Source organism: Xenia sp. Carnegie-2017, unplaced genomic scaffold (genome assembly GCF_021976095.1).
Source record: "Xenia sp. Carnegie-2017 unplaced genomic scaffold, XeniaSp_v1 HiC_scaffold_16, whole genome shotgun sequence".
In the NCBI taxonomy this organism is placed as follows: Eukaryota; Metazoa; Cnidaria; class Anthozoa; order Malacalcyonacea; family Xeniidae; genus Xenia; species Xenia sp. Carnegie-2017.
Window position 1 is genome coordinate 6714611 of NW_025813469.1, and position 22454 is coordinate 6737064.

At 36.7% G+C, this 22454-nt stretch overlaps 2 protein-coding genes across 2 annotated transcripts in view; one reads left to right on the forward strand and one right to left on the reverse strand.

Annotated features, from left to right (window-relative positions):
• LOC124437623 (GATOR complex protein WDR59-like) overlaps positions 1-22454 on the reverse strand; it is a 67141-nt gene that overhangs the window by 3101 nt on the left and 41586 nt on the right. Inside the window, exons 14-17 of the mRNA XM_046987591.1 lie at positions 16677-16835; positions 16269-16364; positions 15587-15732; positions 857-908 (exon numbers count right to left, since the gene is read on the reverse strand). Coding sequence (XP_046843547.1) covers positions 15589-15732; positions 16269-16364; positions 16677-16835 — 399 coding nt within the window. The 3' untranslated portion in view covers positions 857-908; positions 15587-15588. The remainder of the gene's footprint in view (positions 1-856; positions 909-15586; positions 15733-16268; positions 16365-16676; positions 16836-22454) is intronic.
• On the forward strand, positions 11172-11828 carry LOC124435932 (putative nuclease HARBI1). The gene has a single exon (XM_046985862.1). It carries the CDS (start codon positions 11172-11174, stop codon positions 11826-11828), a length of 657 nt encoding a protein of 218 aa, XP_046841818.1.

The following is a 22454-nucleotide window of genomic DNA, read 5'->3' on the forward strand; positions in this document are numbered from 1 at the left end:
ACTATCACTAACAAGCTGAAAAACAATGACGATTATAATCATATCAAGAACGAACTCTTACATATCGCACAAAGTTACACCTCGTCATACCGTCCTTCACCATCTGATCTCAAAAAACACCGCATCTTGAAGAATATTAAAAACAACAAGGACATCATTCTACTCAAACCAGTCAAAGGAAATGGAGTAATTATTACGGACAGAAAGGTACATAGTAATGCACGCTTAAATATAATACAAATCTAAATTTAAACCATTAGATAATGACCCCACTCTACTCAGAAAAGTCAGACTCCAACGCTTTCTCAGAAATCTCAAAAAAAAACAGGGCTCCATAAACAACCATATATACTCTACAGTTTTCCCTAGAGGCTCACAACCAGCTCGCTTTTATGGTCTCCCCAAACTTTATCAGCATAGAGAAAACTCTAATGCCCCTCCCATTCGACCTATAGTCTTGTCCACCAACTCATATAACTTTAATCTCTCCAAGTACTTAAGTTTTTGAAAATATAACAAATAAATAATAAATAAATAAATGTGAATATCAATTCCATATTCAAACCATTCGAAGAAACGAGACAGTTCTTATTATGATACAAGGACACTGTATTATTTTTCGAGGTATAAATATAGCAAGTCATGTGCTGAATCTATACGAGTTTCAAATGTTTTTGTATAGCACAGAAAAATATCAATTGACATCCTTTGCTAATTGGCCTTTTTTTAACTGTAGATAGTAATAGCATGCAGCAGCACCATCAAAGCATCGAGGCAACCATTATAAACAATGTATGAAGCATTGTCTAAATGCCGTTTCTCACCATAATACAAGAATTTTATTTCTTAAACCTACCGTGGAGTGTTCATTAGGGATCGCAAAGAACCGTTGAAGCAAATCAATAAACCTAAAAACAAATCAATGAGCAATTTAAAAATCAATCGTTCGTTAAGTGAGCTCTGCAGATATCAGACTCCTATTATTTAACACAAACTATAACAAACAAGAGAAAAAATGATTGAGTGTCTGAACACACGTAACGACTACGTTACAAAATTTTACTGTCCGCCATTATGGGAAAGTGAAGACACGTATAGTAGATTACTACTATACCTCCCAAAATTTTTCTTAATTTATTGCGCTATTGCTTTGTTTTAAACCATTTCATCGACATGGTCCGAGCTAAAGGATCTTTCCTTTCGATGGGAAATGACATTAGGAGAAAACAAAAAAGTCGGGCGTGAAATACGTAAGGAATTGTTAGAAAGAACCAGCACATTCAGAAGTTGGCCATATTCAAAGAGTGATCTCCTTTTAAAAGACACAGTGTTCGATTCTTAACAGCATGCCTTCTGGAGGAAATACTTAGGAAAAAGCGTAAAAAGTCTGCAAAAGTTTCGCATTTGATTTCCTCTATTTGATATACCACGCAAATAACGGGACCTAGAAAACATCAAAACATATCTGTATTATTTTTACAATTAAAAAAAAAACCAGTTCCAAGGCTGTCATAAATTGGAAAAACAAGTTTAGTCACGGAGTATCATACGACGATGTTCTGATACGACGATGTCCGAGACAAATTTAGACATGGAACATGCCAAGAATCAGATCCACAGATCCTTTACTCCATCTATAATACAACCATCTAGATTTGTAACGTTTGTATGGGATTACAATGGCATTAATTCCGAGAGTCTCCAAGGACTTTGCTTTCATTGCACTAATGGCATTGCGATACAATCCTTAAACGTTTCCTTTAATACACCTGAGCCATCTTTTATAATTCTGTCATCAGTCTCAAAGAAAACTACCAAACGTAAGAAGCTTCATGCATTATTTAACGTGATGCCATCTTAGGTAAATGTAAGCGAAAGAATGCAAAGGAAAGTATTTCTGTTGATCTTGATTTATAGCAGGAGGAAGTCCAACGCTCGGACGTGGTTGATACTATATGGATGATTGGTAGAAGCCAAGCAAGTAAGAAAAATCTCTAACAAAAAACACCTAATTGGACAGGATTTAACTTTATGTTGTGCAAGAATGACGGCAATGATTATGGAAAAATTGGATACCTGCTATCTATCATCCAATCTCCGCCTTCTTATGATACAGTTTTAGAGCTACTAACTCAATCGAAACTTGCAGCACAAAAACTTGGTTTAAATGAAACGGATGTCGTTCTCGACATGGCGTTCTTTTCTAAACAGTTGAAATCATGATGAATCCTAAACATTTTGATCTTAAAAGGTTCATTGTCCTGAGTCTTGATGGTTTCCATACTATGTGTATTTCTATCTCTGTCATTGGAAAGATATTTTTTTTCTTATAATCGAATCAAATATACTTGGCGAATCGTCTGTTGAACAAATGCTCAAAGGTAAACATTTAAAAAATGCAATGAGAACACTGAAGTATCTTTACGATGCGGTCAAGAGGCTTATACTTGAAATTTTTGTAGAATGGCTCGATGATAAACTTAAACAATCTGGAAGGTACGATGAATCAGTCAACTCCATGGAAATGCAAACGTTTATACACTCAGCGAAGTTCATAAAGAGGCTATTGATCAAATACACAAGTATGAAAGAGATCTCTTGAAAGGATCACTTGGTCCAACAGTTCCAGTTTGGTCATCATTTTTACAAATGGTGCAGATATTGCTCGATTTCATGCGATCCATCAAACTCGGTGATTGGAAAATGCACCTGCAGTCTACAGAAAACATGCTCCTTTGGCTATTTGGCTGCGAACTACGCATGGTTTCTGACATATTACTAAGTTAGCATGCAAAATTTACCCGAAATGCATCCAGAAGAACATGAAAAGATTTTCTGTACGAACACAGAATGTCAAATTTAATAAAATACCATCAGACCAAGCTATTGAACAAACTATCAATAGGGAACAAGTGTGCAGGTGGCATTGTCGGCTTCTGTACGTCTGAAGGAACCGTATAAAAATGGGCGCTTACGTCTAATGTTGCAGAAAAATTTTAGTCAAGAATGGAAGAGTTCCATGGAATCTCTGATGTTAAAAATATAACGAAAGACATGGGAATAGAGAGTGCTATTTGACGAGGAATGCGTCACTCACGGCTACAACCTTATTAAAGAATAGGGAACGCCTTTCAAAGAAAACAGCTATCTCGTGCATCTCAGCTCCGGCTTGCAATGTAGTCCTGAAGCTCAAGCTGACATGGTAAACGCTGAAAGTAGAGGGTAAGAAGCTCTTTATAACTATTTAGCAAAACGTATAGAGTCCAATGAAGATGGTTTGTTCGATCCTATTCCAAAAATAAAGCTCAAGACTTCTCAAGCGGTGAAAACGAAGAAGTCTTGTAAGATTAAAGATAAAAAACCGCTACTTTGAAAGCTGACCGAGATATATTTGCTCAATTGCTGGTGATAAGCGGTAAGCGCAACGTATCATTACAAGAAGTAGTCGCCTACTCTTTGGGACCTATTCCATGATCCTAAGCTAAAGCCGATGTGGTTTGGCTAAAACTGTAAAGTCAAAATTGCTTGTTTCTACTGAAAAAGATGTTCACGATCCTTTACTTGATACTTTTCCAGAAAATTGTGTACAAGTTTTTGATGGTATGGCCATCATTCAGCAGCTCTCAGTTTGGAAACATTTGGTGAAATATCCGAGTATGTTCTAAAGCATGTTACATCTCACGCAGCACGTGTAGTTTATTTTGTCAAAGACCAATACCATGACCAATCGTTAAAAGTAGCGAAGGCAAAGACATGCAGCTGCAGGCTGTGTTCGTATTCAACTGACAAGACGAGAACAGAGGCGGCCGAAGCAATTTAAAAAGTTTATTTGTTATGGTGTAAACAAAATCGATCTTGTAAAGTTATTTTAAACGATTGGTCAGATCGCAAGCCATTCAAATCTAATATCGGAGACACACTTATATCATTCAAATTATAAAGTCTATGTTATCAGCTTAGAGTTGTGGAAAACAAAATAGTATCAATGTTAGAAGAAGACGTTTGCTCTAACCAAAAGGAAGCAGATACCAAAATGTTTCTCTGTTGCAACCATGCAACTCAGCTCATTCCACATCCAAATATTTGTATCTCGACAGTTGAAAGCGAAGTTGCTATCTTAGCCGTGCTTTACTAAGAACGAATACCATGCAATCTGTTCGTTCAAAAAGGAATAAAGGGGAACAAAAGAATCTTTGCAATTTCGAGGATTTATGACTGCAATGGTGAACAATTGGCTGTCGCTCTTCCTGCTTTACAAATATTAACTGGTTGCGATTCAACTATTGCGCTTTTTGGTAAGGCAAACAGAAGGCATAGAAGATAGTAAAGATATACAAAAGTTTTAACGAAGCTCTCTTTCCCGTGATTCAAGAGATGATTGGTGAGTACTATGGCATCAAACGCTGTACAAGTATCAACAAAGCCCAGAGGCAAAAATTTTGTACCAAAATTAAGATCCCTGAGTCACAACAGTTTCCACCCACCGTTGATGAATTGTTCCTTCAATGTCAGCGCGCAAATTATGTGGCATGCATTTGGACGTTAGGTCTGACCCCCAACTATTATGCTCCCACATCTGAAGGATACGGCTCACATATGGTTTATGGAATATTGGAACCTAAATGGATGAATAAAAAGCCTGCGCCAGATCTTTACTGGAGTTCTTATGCTGCAACTGAAAGAAATCAGGATGCCAAAACAACCGATGAATATGCATTGCAAACGGCTCAAAATGTACCGACTTATGTACTTGCACCACGTGCACAAACCAATCCCAAGATAAAGATTATCTTGACGCAAACGATTCATTTGACGGTGACGAGGACTAAGAATATATTGTCTATTTCAAATTATTATTAATTTCCAAACAACTAGCACCAACGCAAAACCTCAAAAATTAAATTGTGTGATAGAAAAATTTCTGATGTTATGCTTGTTACACAACAAATGAAATTATTTGAAGTACTACAAAGTTACATATGCAATGGTTGAAATATCGCGGGCTCATTTCTTCTCCATAACCCATAACACAAAAGTCAGAGTTACCGCAAAAAAATGTGTTGGCTTGACCTCACAAGAAAAATTACCAAAGACAACATCTTGATTCGTGTTGTATATTCGTATTCGGACATTTTTTAAAACAAAATGGAATTGCCACCGCGATATGGTGAGTTTTTTCACGTCATCTGCCGGACTATATATGACACACGTTTTCAGCATGTTTTATTGTTGAAATTTTAAAAAGATTTTTCGCATTAAATATTAAATACTTATGATACTTTTTATCATCGCATAAATACTAAAGTGTTGATAGAAATCAGGATGGAAGAAAAATTTTCCTTAGCATTAGCCTGTGCAACTCTACTGACATTTTCCTCCAAAATTTGCCTTAAAAGGTATGGCGGCATCCTTATTTTTGACAACATGTTGCGCTTAATAAATTATAATAACTTGGATGAGAATGTACGTCCAGGCAATTAGTATACATGTCAGTGGGTGCAGCCTGCATTGCAGATTATACTTTGTCTCGTGGTATTATCGTAAAATAGCTATAATGTGGATATTTATTATGCACGACAAGTAGGCCATCTGTGGAATAGCCAATTTACGACCACGAAGAAAAAAAAACACAGGCTTATTTAAAACTCCTTATACCGTACGGCTACCCAGAGTACCAAGGTATGCTAATTAAGAACAAGATATAATTTCTCAAAAATTTTAATCCCTTTAAGCAGTATTACTCTTCTCTTTTGCCCTTACAACTTACAGTTGCCAATACCAATTATTTATATGTTCAAATTAAAAGTTGGGCAATAAATGATAAGCAACTTGATAAGTGTTTATATTTTACATCATGCCTTTGAATTTGTTCCTTTTATCTATTAGCAAAAAAATATTAATGAAAGACTTGCAAATCAAGATTCTCTAAAATAGTATCTTGAACAAAGAAACTAAACATAATTGGAAAATCCTTTTCCAGCAGACAATTTCCAATTATAAAAAAAACACACTCCAAAAGACATCATCTTGTAAACTCAAGATTCAAGTTGTAAAAGCAAGAGACAAGATTTAAAGCAATATTTTGACTTTATTTCAAAGACATTATCAAGCTGAGTGATCAGTTACAAGCATGTGTGATCTTAAATGGTTATGTAAGCAATGAAAAGAAAGAAATTAGATGAAAAGACGCGTTACTGTTTATAATTACATCAATGATATTAAGAAAAAATAGCAAGTTCTTTAGAAGCCTTTACTCCAGAATTTAACTGAGGCTTTATGAAAGGTATATAAATCGCCTCAAGGAAAAGCCCAACATTAGAATTGTTATGATGAAGACAATGTAAAGTGTTAGTGTTATTAAGAATGTCATCATGGGTGGAAAAAGAATGCGTTGGATTCATGTCATTGATTGGGTCATATAGTTTTAATTTGTCAGTCAACTGTTGTGCGTCATTGCAGTTTGTTAGATGGTCATGAATGGCGCTTTTCTTGGGGTCGGATTTTGCGTGTTCATTATGTCTAGTTAGAAGGACTCTGTTAGTTTTACAACAGCCTGGACAAGTAAATTCATAAATTCAATTACTGAAATCCAGAGTTGGTATTTTGTTTTTCTTGGGAAGGAAGTATGATGTTTGATACTTTCTTTTTTTTGTATATCATTATAAATTTCACTGTCTCTTTTAGATTACGTTGTAATTTTGTTATTAGTGTTTTAACGAAGAATTCCCCTTGCCTACCTAAATACGAAATCCTCAGCCAAACTTTGCGGCAGTTAGAGTCTTGGGGGCTGTTTAACACCGGAGGATCATTATTAACAGGAGTATTTCTTTTGTATTTTTCCCTGGGCCATCGTATAATAGAATACGAATGGCATTAGGAAAGCCATTCCAAGACATAAATTTAGTAAAGTTGATTATCTTTTTGTTAAGGAGGGTTATATTACTGCAAATCATATTAGCCCTGAAGAAAAGAGATTTAATCCACGCAATTTTACGACACCAAGGTTCAATACTGTCGATGCATGTATATTGACCGGTGTGGATAGCCTTACGGAAAAATGTCTATTCCTGAATTTGAAATTTCTAAATCAAGAAAATGGATTTTGTCATATTTAAAATTTTTAGTTTTTATCAAAGCTATTGAACTTCCTTAGCACGGCTGGTTTATTTGAAGGTTTGATTAAAACGAGGGTATCATCTACATAGCGACAGTAAAATTTTAGCAATCCAGAGTTTATGAGGTCATCGACAAGATGTTTCTTGACTTCTGCGAGAATGATGTTTGCTAGCACGGGAGCGATAAAAGAACCCATAAAAACAATGTCAATTTGTTCAAAAATATTATTGAAAGAAAAAGCTGTTTTTGTACATGAATCCTTTAGCAAATTTCTTTAAAGTCCGTTTTGTTACTGTTGTCTTAACGAGTTTGTCATTGAAGACGCGCTTTAGTTTAATTTCAATAGTTGGTTTGAGAGGCACATTAGTGAAAAGTGATTCCACATCAAATGAAACAAACTTATTACAATGATCGAACACTTTAGTAGGGATTGAATTTATTGTGGAGACTGCAAGAAAGAAATCCGCTATGGTGTGTTTATTAAGCGTGAGTGGGTTAAGAAGTTGTGATAGAAATTTGCCTACGTTATAATGAGGTGTTGCCGAGGTGTCAATTATAGGTCGGAAGTTGGGTAAGTGTGAAAATGGTTTGTGCGTTTTTGGCAAACCGTGAGCTCGACCAAAACAAGCAGTCGCATGATTGTGGTCGCATGATCATGGTTTCTATTATACGAAGGCTCAAAGAAAAATACAAAAGAAATACTTTTGTTAATAATAATCCTCCGGTGTTAAACAACCCCCAAGACTCTAACTGCCGCAAAGTTTGGCTGAGGATTCCGGGTTTAGATAGGAAAGGGGAATTCTTAGTTAAAACGCTATTAACAAAATTGCAACGTAATCTAAAAGAGCCAGTGGAATTTATAGTGATATAGAAAACAAAAAAGTATTATATTTCCTTCCCAAGAAAGACAAAAGTACAACTCTGGATCGCAATAATTGTATTCATGAATTTACTCGTCCAGGCTGTTTTAAGTCATACATAGGTAAAACTAACAGAATCCTTCTAACTAGACTTAATGAACACGCAAAGTCCAACCCCAAGAAAAGCGCCATTGCGCATTTAATATAGACGACAAGTTTTTTTAAAATAGACATGTTTCGACATCTCATGATGCCATCTTCGGTATGAGTGAAATAATAAGTGATACAAGGTTTATATAAAAGTAATATGATACATAAATTACAACAATAAAACGGAAATAAGATAAATTAATGTGGAGCGTCCGAACGCATTATAAACTAAATATTGTATTGAATTTAAAAACTTGATTTAAAAAATTTAAGGTCATGGTTAGTTTTGTTAATGTGGAGTGAATGAGGTGTCGGCAGTGTCGATGATTTTGAAGCAAGAGGGTGAATAGTTGGTTTTACATGAGTGAGATTTAAGAAGGTGTCGGTAGATACCGTAAATGCTCGAATAAGCGCCCGGGGCGCTTATTTAATTTTTGGAGGCGAGAGGGGCGCTAATTCGAAGGGGGCGCTTATTTCGCTTATTTCATTTTTGACGTGAAAATGACACTGGTATTTTATTTCTTGTGACCTTAACTGTAACATAAGTATGAAAATTTTGAAAACGTTAACATTCTAGAAAGCAACATTAACATTTTGTGAAACTTGATATGTTCTCCAAGCGATTTCCTGGTGCCCGTTAAAGGGCATGTGTATTGTACAATGCGTTTAACATCGTGAAATGTTTGTATATATAAAGAAAGCCTGCCGTCAATTGTATCACGTGCTACCAAACACGTGTGTGACATTCATCTGCTGTTTACAACATGGCGCGTTCAAGCTATACCTTTACTTGGCAAATGGTTTACGAAATAGAATTTGCGTCTGTGATAAGAGGACACCATGTTTATAAAGCTGAATGGTCACCACAGCTTGGAGAACGGCTAGTGTGTCGGAAAGACGATCGAAAGGAGGCTAAAGAGCACGATGAATATGCGATTGGAACATTTATTCAAGACAGTGGCAAGCTGGTTGGACATGCGCCCATTGAACTTTCCTTCCTCGTGTTTACATTTTTACGAGCTCATGAGGATAATGCGGTGGAGGTAAAAGTAACTGGAAAAACTTGAAAACGGCCTAGTTGTTCCAGGAACTTTTAAAGCAGTAACACGAAGCCGGCGACTGGGAGCAAAGTTTAACGAGGAACTTGATAAAGTAAAGCTCCTATGTGCCCACATGGATATTGAAATCAAGCAAATGAGAAGCAAACCTCTGAAGAACATTGATTTTGAGTTCTAACGAATGTCCGTTACCGATGTAAAAAATTAAAAATACTGTGTATCGAACTGAGTACCGAAGTTCATCTTTTATCGGGGGGGGGGTGGGGGCGCTTATTTGAGAGGACGCTTAGCAAAACCCGTCTTTTCTCGAGGGGCGCTTATTGGAAGGGCGCTTATTTCAAAATTTGAGTCCTAGGGGGGGCGCTAATTCGAAGCGGGGCGCTTATTGGAAGCTGGGCGCTTATTCGAGCATTTACGGTATGAGAGTTTTTGTCTGTTGTGGTATGTTCCCTGATTCTGGTGGATAAATGGCGCGAAGTTTCGCCAATGTATCGGGAATTACATCCCGCGCAATTGAATTCATATACCACCATAGATTTAATTGAATCAGGGATTGGGTCTTTGAATGAGAAAAGGTTTTTGATTTTGAATGATGTGAAATTTGTCGAATGTCAATATCTGTACAGAAGCGTTTCATAATGTTTGTAAGTTATGAAACGCAGATACGTTGACGATATTTTTAGTGTTTTTACTAACGAAACTGAGGCCATGAAGTTTTATAATTACATTAACACACAGCACGCAAACATTAGATTTTCTTTTGAAACTGAACAACAAGATCAACTGCCATTTCTTGACATTTCACTGACAAAATCTCACGACAACTGTACAACATCTACATACCACAAACCAACATACACAGGACTTCTGACGAACTATTTTAGTTTCACGCCACTTTCATACAAAACCGGACTTATACGCACACTAGTCGACAGAGCATATAAACTTATCAATACGAACAATGGCTTTCAACGAGACATAAAAAACATCACATCCACTCTTTTACGAAACTCTTTCCCACTTCACTTTATTAACAGTAAAACGATATCTCGACAACAAACATAGCAACAACCTCAACGTAGACACCGAAACTCCTGACGCGACGATCACAACCAACACAAATGAAAATTCCAAAATAACAACCCTATACTTCAAACTACCATACATCGGACATTACTCACGACACACACAACGCAGACTTACAAACATATTGAAACGTTTCTGTACAGATATTGACATTCGACTAATCTTCACATCATTCAAAATCAAAAACCTTTTCTCATTCAAAGACCCAATCCCTGATTCAATTAAATCTATGGTGGTATATGAATTCAATTGCGCGGGATGTAATTCCCGATACATTGGCGAAACTTCGCGCCATTTATCCACCAGAATCAGGGAACATACCACAACAGACAAAAACTCTCATATCTACCGACACCTTCTTAAATCTCACTTATGCAAAACCAACTATTCACCCTCTTGTTTCAAAATCATCGACACTGCCGACACCTCATTCACCCTTAAAATCAAAGAAGCACTCCACATCAACAAAACTAACCCTGACCTCAATGTTCAAGTTTTTAAATTCATTACAATATTTAGTTTATGGCCCCGTCCACACGTATACGGATATTTTTGAAAACGGAGGTTTTTTCCTCCGTTTTGGCCTTGCGTCCACACGTAAACGGCGTTTTCGGTGACCATAAACGGAGGTTTTCGAATACGCTCTCCAGAGTGAAGACTTTTGAAAACGCCGGTTTTGTGTTTACGTGTGGACGGGCGAAAACGGAGGTTTTTGAAAACGATGACATCAATAATGGAGCCCAGTCTCATGAATTTAGTCAAACGAGTACTTTTTAAAATGGCGGATCACAAGTGCATTGCTATTTTATTTGGAATAATTTCAAATTTGATAGCATGCATTAACTTGCACGTTGCAATGATAAACTTTCATGGGCAATATTTAAGAAAGCGGATGAATATCATGAAGTTGCTTTCGGTGTCACAAGATGCCACAAAAGTTTTAAAACGAGTAAAGAAAAAAAAAGTTAGACCACGAAGATTTTGGACAAGGCCGGGACGAACAAGTGCTTGGTGGGACAACTTTGCCAGTGAAATAGTCGTAACAGAGGAATGGAGGGAGAACTTTAGGATGAGCAGAGAATCGATCAACTCTTTGGCGGAAGAATTAAGACCATACATCGAAGGGAAAAACACTATAACGAGGAAATCAGTCGACGTTGTGAAGCAAGTAGCCGTCACATTATATTATTCGAGCGACGACGGTCGTATGCGGAAAACAGCTAACGCTTTTGGGCTTTCACGGCAATCTGTGTCAAAAATCGTCCGGAAAGTGTGTAAAGGCAGTAAAGCCATAACAATTTATCTTGGTCCAAAATATATTAAACTTCCAAGGACTGAGGAAGAAGTAAATTGTCTGGTAAAAAAGTTCCATAGAGTGCACGGTTTCCCTCAATGTTTGGGAGCAATTGATGGAACCCACATAGAAATTAGGCAGCCTAATGCAAACTCAACAGATTACATCAATCGTAAGGGTCGTTATAGCCTTAATGTTCAAGCTGCTTGTGATTATAATTATTGTTTCATGGATGTTGTTGTCAAATGGCCCGGGTGTGCATGATGCTAGAGTATTTTCAAACTCTAGTCTAAATTCTTCCTTAAAGAGTGGAAAAATTCCACCGTGCAAACGTACAATCCTTCCTGATGAGGATCCTGTGCCAGTATTCATTCTGGGAGATCCTGCATATCCACTTATGCCGTATGTTATGAAGGAGTATTCAAATGGTGGGTCAACTGTGCAAGAACAATACTTCGGTTTGACCTTGTGCAAGGCTCGCATGGTAATTGAATGTTCATTTGGCCGCCTTAAAGCTAGATTTGGAGCTTTAAAGAGAGCAATGGATATAAATATGGATGAGCTACCATGTGTCATTTATGCATGTTTTGTGCTTCATAATTACTGTGAGATAAACAATGAAAAGATTGGAGAAGAAAAGGTTTCCTCTGCCATTGATTACGATAGAGAGTTTCAACCAGCTGTTGTTACTAACAATTTCACCACTGATTGCAATGAAAGTGAGGGTAAGAAAACAAGAAGGATTTTGACCAAGTACTTTGATCCTTGAGAATCTGATGTGTTTGAAAAATATAGAACAATTTGCACCAATACTTCTTGTAAATATACTTATAATAGATTGAACATGATAGCTTTTCCAAGATTGACCGTGACACAACATTGATATATTGATTTTTAATTTAATTATGTTGGAAAAGTATTATTTGAACATAATATTAATCTACTAAATTATGGAGTTGATTTAATGATATAAATTGTTTCAAATTGTGCTATTAATGCTGTCTTAATAAAAAATAAACTGTGCAAATATATTTTTGTTCTTTTTATGAATAATTGGGGAACACACCTGATTGTTCAGGGTATCTTGGCTGTAAAGTGGTCAAGTTGTATTTATCATGACCACTAACTGCGACTTGTGTGCATTGTGCATAACTATTTGAATGTGTACGTGTAAAGGTAAAGGATTATGTTGAGGGACATGTTGTAATGGAAATGAAGTAGGCTGCATCATTGACTTCAGCATTGCAAATCCATCAGCAATAGACCCTGTCAACTGCTCTATGCTGGTAGTTAGTCGTGCCAAGTGTTGTGAATGCTCCTGATCCATTTCATCAATTTTTTCTAGCATTCTTTTCTTCATTTGCATCTCTTCTCGAGCCAATATTATCAGTTCATTTTCTGATGAGATTTTTCTTTTAATTTTTCTTGTTTGTAGCCCCTCAGCTTTGCATCAAGCAAATTTCTTCTTTTCTTAACTTCAGACTCCTGCACTTCTTTGGAGGTCTCGATATTGTCTGTTTCTTGTGATATATCGCTGTCAAAGATTGTTGATGATGCAGGACTCGAAGGAGTTGAAGATGAATTTATTGAGTCTACTGTTATGTCTGCAGACTCAAATCCAGCATTTATTGTGGATGTAGCAGGGGATCCTCCCATATCGCTTCACAAACTTCGAAGTACAAAGAACTACCCTCCCATGTCCACTTTTCTTTCCACTATCGACGGCTGCTCTGAATTTGGACCGTATTGCCTTGAGTTTGGTGGTTATTATTACTTTCGTAATATCTTCTTTTGTGGGGAAAATCTTTTCCGATATCCTTGGCGTTTTCTGCAGATGGATATTGCGATTTAAATAAATAAAGTATATCAGAGTACTTGCTCTGACAAGATTCCCAGTCGATGTTCTCAGCGGTTTGTTTAACCTTGTACTCCTCCGTAACTTTAAGGAGAAGCTCGACCTCATCATCAGTCCAAATATAACATTCGACTTTGCCTTTTCCTTTGGTGGAGCCTTTATTTGACTTGGCCATTCTAATTTTTATTCAAACTCACGAAATCAAACAAACAGAGTGCCCCACGATGCCAAATGTAAAGATGGTAAAGAGATGTTGCTAAATAGCGCCAAAATTTGGATGCTGCAAAAGCTTGATGAATCTCTTGTTACAAGTAAATGCGCATGCTCTGTGCTTAGAAGTATTAAATTTCCTCCGTTTTTGCGTATACGTGTGGACAGGCGAAAACGATTCAAATACGCTACGTGTGGACGCAAATCTTTTCAGAAACGGAGAAAAAAACCTCCGTTTTCAAAAATATCCGTATACGTGTGGACGGGGCCTATAATACGCTCGGACGCTCCTCATTAATTTATCTTATTTCCTTTATTGTTGTAATTTATGTATCATATTACTATTATATAAACCCTGTATCACTTATTATTTCACCCATACTGAAGATGGCATCATGAGATGTCGAAACATGTCTATTTTCAAAAAAGTTGTCGTTTATATTAAATGTGAATAAATACTTCATTTACAGAAACACTAGGTGGAACTTATAAAACTCTTTGTTAAAAGTAAACTTTGCAATCTCATTATGATTGTCAACAGTCAGTCAAATTAAGCCGGCAAGCAGTTTAATACAGTTATTTTAATCATATGGCATATACCACGGTGTCAATTAATGTTGGTACTGCATTCAATTTAAACATAACTCTGTTTAAACATTTCCTTCATGCTTTTAAAATATATGAACAAATTCTCCTCCGTTTTTGGGAGGTAAACTCAACTCAAAGTGGGAGAGTGTGGCTTGATGCAGGATATAGGCGAATCTCGATAAGAATTGGCTGCTTTGCCTCGTCTGGCAAGTGATAAAGTAAAGAACAAATAAGACTGGACAAAAGTAACTTAAATTAAAACGTATTAGTAAAAATAATAAAAAATATATGCTATCACTCTTTAAATATTGTTTTAGTAAAGAAAATACTGAGCACTTTAAATGATAAAGAATGTTATGTTGCTTACTGGTGTCAAGAAATGTTTTCTTTTCCATCATTATTTCGGCATCCGCATACCATGCAAGTTTGCAGACTGTTTTATAAATAAAATTTTAAAAAAGTGTTTGTGTTCTATTTTGGATAATAAATAGTTTTGATGTTTTCTATTTTTGAAATCATGATGGTCAAATCCGGGTCGGCGAAAAAGTTTTTTATTTCATCATCGCCGTCTTTCCGCTGACTTTGACCACCAAAATTTGCCATGTTTTGAACACTGGCCGCACTCTAATAATTTAAAGTAATTTAGTGGACAAATTCCCTCAAGGTCCTATACAGGGTGTATCAAAAAACAAACTGAAACCTTTGATGGAGCGGGTAGTTGGACTTCCAATGAATCATCGAACATCAGCAGATGTTCGTGCAGGCAGAGTCCAAAATAGTCGTTGTTTTCTTTTCTTTTTTCTCTTTAACTTTTTAATCTCAAGTAATAAAGTTAATGAAGTATTTTGCATCTTTTCATAACCACTAAACGCTTTTGTAACAATGGTAAATTCAAACAAAATGTGCTGCACAGACAGCACTGTCAACTTAAAAAAGGCAATTATATATAGTATCCTAGTGCAAGTTCAGTTAATTTCATTTACATTTTTAAAAATTTGCGCCACTTATGGCTGCCATTTTTATATTTTGCTGAGAAAGTTTTGCTGAATCGTTATGAAACTCTTACAGTTAGGTGTTGACATGTCAACTAAACGGTTTCACTTGAAATGCTTTCATACCATAACAGATACGCATAACGCTTTCAAACTCTCAGGGTTAGTGTCAGGTTTTAAACTTCTTCACGCAGGCACTGGGTAAACAGTAAGAGTTTTGCATCGTTTTCAACCTCTAGCGGTATCGCGTGACCGGGCTTTTAAATTTTTTGTGATTTAGCTATTTTATTTTTTGTGATGTAAACATATTTTATGATAATGATAATGAAAAATACACCTTTAGCTATTGTTATAATGGAATAAAATTTGTTACTTACCATTAGCTGTAAAACATGCACCAGAGGTGCGGGGGGAAAGGTGTACTGTAATCATTTCTTCCCTCGGCACCCTCCATTTCATTTGAATACATTGCATCATATGGACTGAATGGATGAATTGAATTAGTGAGTCGCCTGTCGTGCGCCTAAATTATATAAATCAGTGAGCACGAATTCTAATGCCTATCAAATTTTGAAAGGAAATCCAAACTGGGAGGGAAAACTTGCAATACCAAATTCCCCATTTTATTTGATGGCCTTTGTTTGGCTGCGTCAACAAACACATAATTGCGAGCTTAAGTTTACACGACGCACCTTTAGCACAACGCTGTCGTCGTAGCAACAGACCTGATTAAGAAAATTGGTCACACACGCCATATGTATATGTAAAGCGATGACCAGCTTTAGAAAAACTAGGGAAGAATTCGCTGTAGCATATGATGCAAACATTATAAACGCTAAAAAGTTATTGTCGCTGTGAGAAGCAAAACTTTGCTAGAAAAAACTAAACAACAATGACGCCGCCGTGACTTTGACAAAATCAAAGCGTCGTCGTCACACAACGCGCCGATTTTCAAACAGACGCATGCGCAGTTTTTGAAATCACAAGAATTTACTTCCTGTAAGCGTCGTCTTGAGGGCGAGTCGCGTGAACTTATGCTCGCTAATTCATTATACACACCATTAAGTCTTCTGCATACAAGATTAAACTGATCAGACATTTTTCCAAGCAGAATTCGTTGTTCCCCAAACATAGCAACGCTTCTTTATCCAACAACTAAAATGTATGATATGTTCATGTCTTCAATAGAAGCAGTGAAACGGAATTTCAACAAAAAAGCTTAATTTAAAACGTGCAAAAACAACGTAAAGAAGCTCGAGGAAAGAAAACTACCATTTACATCACCTGCAATTAATAATGAGCGACCCAAACAACAACTAATTTTTCAATTTTAATTTGAATCAGTCTTGAAAAGCTTGACATATTTTTCTTGCTCCTTCCTATTCATTTTCGCTCGTGCAATATGAGCAGATCAACGATTATTGATAAAATTATTGCACTAAAATTCTAAGCCAATGTATTTCTGACCTTAGTTATTTCAGTTTTCATCAAGGAGTCAATTGAGCCATCAATTAGTTCGAAAGAAGGAGCAACACTTGGATAAAATTCAGGGAAAGCAATTTTTATCTTTAGGTGGTTGGTTCTTATATTCATAGATACCGTGCAGCATCGATTATCGAGGTCAATCTACATGACAAAACACTGACTGTTTAGTAAGGGAAATAGTAGAGCTAAGAATAGTTTAAAATGCTTGTAAGTACGATTAGCTATAGTAATCACATGGTTGCCTCGGGATCTTTTGTTATCACAGGGACGTTTAGTGACGAATTTCCCTCATCAATACATTCATTAGGGATGTTTAGACTAACGGTCTGATTACATGAGCCCGGGAGCCGGTATTCAGCAGAGCGTTAAATAATGTTGGCAAATGGAAACGATTCCATACTTATCATCAGATAAATCTTCTCATACAATTTTACAATATTCTGATGTAATAACTTCTAAAACATTTAAAATTGAAACAGCCAATTTTCCCTAATTTGAGTATTACAACCGGAGTGACGTGTGGTGTCATTCCCTCATCCTCTCGGCTAGCCGGAATCATGTAAACAGCCCCAAACAGTCGGAAGTCGCAATTAAAAAGTCGCAGGGCCCTAATAAAAATTAGCAAATAACAAATAAGAAAAAACTCTGATTAAATGAATTCATCTCGAGTACAGAGCTCAAAGATTTAGATTTTATATGTGAACACTACATTACATTCATGCATGGTTAATGTGATACTATGCTCAAGCAACATTACACCTTTGATAGACCAAATAGCGGAATTTATTTGTGATGATTGGCCTCAACAGACTGTCGAATATCCTTGCTTAAAATTGCTCAAGTAGATGCGCAGAAAAGTGCAATAATTTTAAAGATTAATGAAGAGAATACAAATGAGTATATCTATTGGTATAACTGCATGAACCATCCTTTATTTATGTCTTGGAATAATTCATGCCAATAAATCTAATGACAAACGTGATTTTTCATTTAAGGTAGAATCCATTACGGCCGTTTTCCCCTCGCGCACGGAGAGTACACGTTTGAGCATGCGCTATAAACTACCTCATTGGCTCCTCTCGGACGCCGCTGCCACTAGCGCGCACGCTTTGAAAGTTCAAGATCATCAAATTTCTTGTCGCACGAACCATGGAGCAAGTGATTAAAATCAACCAATCGGAAACAGTTGTGGGACTTAAGGGAAAACTTGTTGCTATAGTTATAAAAGCATCACCAGTGACCAGGTACATCAGTGTTACTATTAGCTTTTTGTCTGGCCCGATGGCTTCTCGTCGTGTTTTCCAGCGAGTGATGCTAGAAGCAACTAAACCAAGTAGCTATTCAAATGTTCTTGGTTTTATTCGAATTATCTGAAAAAATTCGCCATTACTTTTTCTATTTAAATAGATTTGCCTTACATAAAATCGTTTTCAGTGTTTGCTTCTTTGTAATCACCGTCTTAATAATATTAGTATCAACAGTCTTCTATTTAAATCTGCGATCTTTGACTAATTTTTAAATTATAGGGCCACGCCCAAAAAGTATATAATGGAGATTGTTTCTGAACGCACTACGAATGTTCTAAAGGTCAATTTCCATCACAGCGAAAATAGCCTGAATAGAGCATGAGTGAAGCCAAAATGTTGGAAAAGCAATCGAAACGCGCTCGTTTACGCTTCGAAGTTGAAATCGTCTTGACTTCATCGGCGGGCGAAGGCGAAATTTTTCAAAACAAGATGGCAGATGAGGAGTGCAAAAATCTTTGAAACTCATCAGAGATGATTTTTGAAGAAATGCTAGAGGAAGAAGTTTAGATGTTTGCGGGATCCTCATGCAGGGCATACAAGGAAATTCAAAAAGCAGCAAGCTTAGAGCCATAGGCGTACGAGCCTCCTCTTGTTTGTGAAGGCACCACACTTTTTGGCCCGATTGCTGTGTGCTCATAGAAAATGAAATAAACAAAAAATATATACTTGTTTGAGATTTAATTGTAAAAAAGTAATGATACGCAACAGACTGGAAAGTTGGTATTGCGCACCAGAGATCACGGCAAATGTTCAGAAAATACAATGTATAAACGAAAATATCGCAATTTTTGCTAAATATTTTGACAAAGTACGATTTTTTACGAAAACATAGTGCGAAATTCGCTTTTCAGGTGCGTATAAACTAGCAAAAACGAAAGTCAGGCGCGCAAAAACTTCTGTAAAGGCTGAAACCACTGGCTGAAACACACTGTGCAGTAGCTTTGGTCGCGCGACTAAAGCGAACTGATACGCACGCGTTAAGGCTAATTTATACTTCGTGCGACAAGTGTCGCGCGCCATGTCGCATGAGGAATATGACGTCATATCACCAAAACGGAAGTAACATTAGACGTAATTTCACCGTATTGTCGCACACGTGCGCCTTGCAAAAAGTTGTTACGTCGCAGACATTTTGTCGAATTGTCGCGCAAGATAATTGGCTATCTAACAACACGTGGTTAGTCATTTGTGTTTGTCTCAGCATATGTTTATCACAAATATGAAAAAATACTAAATCATGGATGGATTCGAATAATGATTAGCGGAAGAAGTTAGGAAATACCCTCAAATATGAGACTCGTCTAGAAGGGATTATAAAGACCTACAAAAAACTACGAAATCATGGAAGGAAATCGCCGAAAAGCTCGAAACAAATGATGCTGTTTGCAGACAAAAATGGAAGAAAATACGGGACCGATTTACGAAAGCCAAAAGCGTTTAAAATCGAAGAGTGGTAATCCTGGCGGAAAAATTATACCTGCTATTGTCATTAGCCTGTCGTGGTTGTCTAGCATTTTAGCAAAATGAATTAATTTGATTCACAAAGAATATTAACAATGCTGCCAATGCCCTACTTGATGTAAATGTCAACATAATTTTAAATTTGTATGCAGATTTCGCGCGGTTGTCGCATGGGTTGTCGCGTTTACTATAAATGCTTTATTTGATTGTCGGATGGCGCGTGCCCATAGATTGCACAAGCCAGAGTGTCGCGCGACACATGTCGTAAGAAGTATAAATTGGCCTTAAGTCTCTTGAACGTCGAAAACACTTATGTAGAAGCGAGTACTGCGACCCCACGACCACATTGCGACTATCAGCATGGCGTCTAGTCACCAGGCTAAGTTACCAGCATCTGTTTGCATTTTGTACGAGCTGGAAGAGATAGAATCGAAAAACGGGGGGAAAATGAATAAAATGAAGAGGCAATGTAGGTTTCGTCAATTAAACAGGCAAAGGGGAGCACAAGATTTTCTGCAGTTGGTACAAGAACTAAGAATCGATGAAGAGCAGTTCAATCTGTATTTTTGCATGAGCCCTCAAATATTTGTCAAATCATCGGCTCATTTTTATAATTTTTGTCTCCAAGATCAAATAAAACAGGAAAATTACGAAAAGAAGTTATGAGCGCTTTTTCGTAACCAACCATCTTTGTTCACGTAAACTTTATTGTCTATTTTGAGCTATGAAATAACCTATCATATGCCAGTGAACGAAGCGACCAAGGTCAAAAGCTCAACATGCTGAACTTCCAAAGTGCATCTACTCTCGCGACTAAAACTACAAGAGAGCACGTGATTTGGTAGTTTAAATCGCGCGACCAAAACGACTGCGCAGTGTGCCTCAGCCTTTAAAGTTGATCTCGGGTGCGCAGTTTGCAAACTTTTCAGTCAGCACGGAGTAGATAATAAGAATAGTATTTCCAATGTGCAGGAGCAATATGCACTCTTCTTACAATACTGGCCGTCAGGGCACAGTAATGTCTAGTAGCTTAACGTAAAATCAAACAAGGCATGAACAGAGTATTCAATCGTATTTCCTGGTCGGATTGGTTGGTGTGGCCATTAATACTCGTGTATAATGGAAAGTCAGAAAAAATATGATCTTCGGTTGTTCGATTCGTAAAAATGTTAATAATTTTCTCAAAAATAATTGTATTTTGTGATCAGAGACAATAATCAATATAGAAATAAATCAGTAAACTTTTTAGTAGCTAGATGGAAAGACATATAAACAAATCATCAATATGATGATTTGTTTTAACAGATGTTAAGTACCTTAAAGTTGCAATCAACAGAGGTAAAGCAAACGTCAAATGACCCAAACAGTTTGCATAATGAAAATGGAAATGCATTATTCTGTCGAAGCTTAACCCTTATTTTGGACTCCCTGCCTGATAAACAGAACCTGATAGTTAAAATAGAAATACAGCAAGTTTTCATGAAGTATGAATTTGCAGATGAAGGATAAAGTTGCAACAAATTATATTTTAAGTTTAAAATTTTCAGTCATTATCAAAAACAAATAAAACTATTTTATATGTTCATAGTTGAGATTTTAGTGGTTCTTATTAGTAAATACTTTATATGTTCACAGTTGAGGAGGTAAATCTCTATGTTGAGTTACATTTAAAAAATACATTTTGCTTTTTTATTATTTGTTATTTTATAAAGAAATATGATTCATGTTGTAAAATATTTAAAAGAGCAATAATCAATTGATTTGTGTGTTAAAATATGTCAGTGAAGTTTGAACTGCAACTCATTGAACCAGTTACTTGTGCTCATCACCATTGCCCTTTGCCATGGAACAGAACCTTGCTCTGAAATAAAACAGTCACGGCAATAATCCCTGACAGTTTTAGAATCTTGACAGTAGCTGTTTGATGATGCATTGGAAGTGGTTCAAATCCAGCAACAAGAGCATTATTTCTCCATTGTCCATGAGTTATTCCTTTATCAGTTTCTTCATGAACATAGCCAACGAGACTACACTGATTATAATTTGCAAACAATCTGCCAGACATTAAGATATTGTAGAGGTCTACCACTGCTTTCACTACTTGAACAATGGTGTCCACTTTTAGTACTATATTGGTCAGTATAGTAAGAAAAACGCGAAACCTTGCAGCACAAATCCAAAAAGCATTTTCTACAATTGGTCGTGCTCGTGAAATGCGGTAATTAGCAATTCTTACTTCCAGTCTGAGACAGGACCTCGGATAGGGACGGATCAAGGTTTTCAAGGGATAGGCTTCATCCCCCAAAAAAACACATGGGAATTCAGTAGTCGTGTCATCGAGTTTTCGTGAAGTTGGTGAATTAACAAATCATTACACATTGCATGGCCCAGCTTGCTACTCGAAACACTCCTGCATCACTCTGCCTTCCAGCATCCCCAATATCAACAAGCGCAAGATCGTAGTTTGCGTTTACCACTGCAAGCAGTACGATGCTGTGGAATTTTTTATAATTAACAAATGTTGAGCCTCATCGAGAGGGAACTTAAATCATAACATGTTTGCCATCAATGGCTCTCACGCATTTCGGAAAATTCCATTTGCGCTCAAATTCTTTAGCAATTGCTTTCCACTGGGCAAGATTATTTGGGACTGAAAGGTAATCATTGTTTTGAAGAGTATCCCATATGACTGGGCACGTCTCTATGAAAAGTAATCGTGGTCGAATAGCTGAGAGTAAATGACACTCTCCTTCATTTTTCTTTCGGAAAATATTTTTCTCACCCAACATTTCTGTTTTTTTTAACGTAGTTGCCGTCTTCGAAGAAAAAAAGCAAAATAAATTGTCTTTCGTTAAACTCTGCAAAATTGAAAAGTTCAATCGCGCAAACGCTGGTTTTGGCATTTGGATATAGCAAAATATTTTTCGGCGCGGACGGTGACATATCGCTATGCCTGCTCGAACATTTTTGCTGATGGAAATTGACCTTAAAG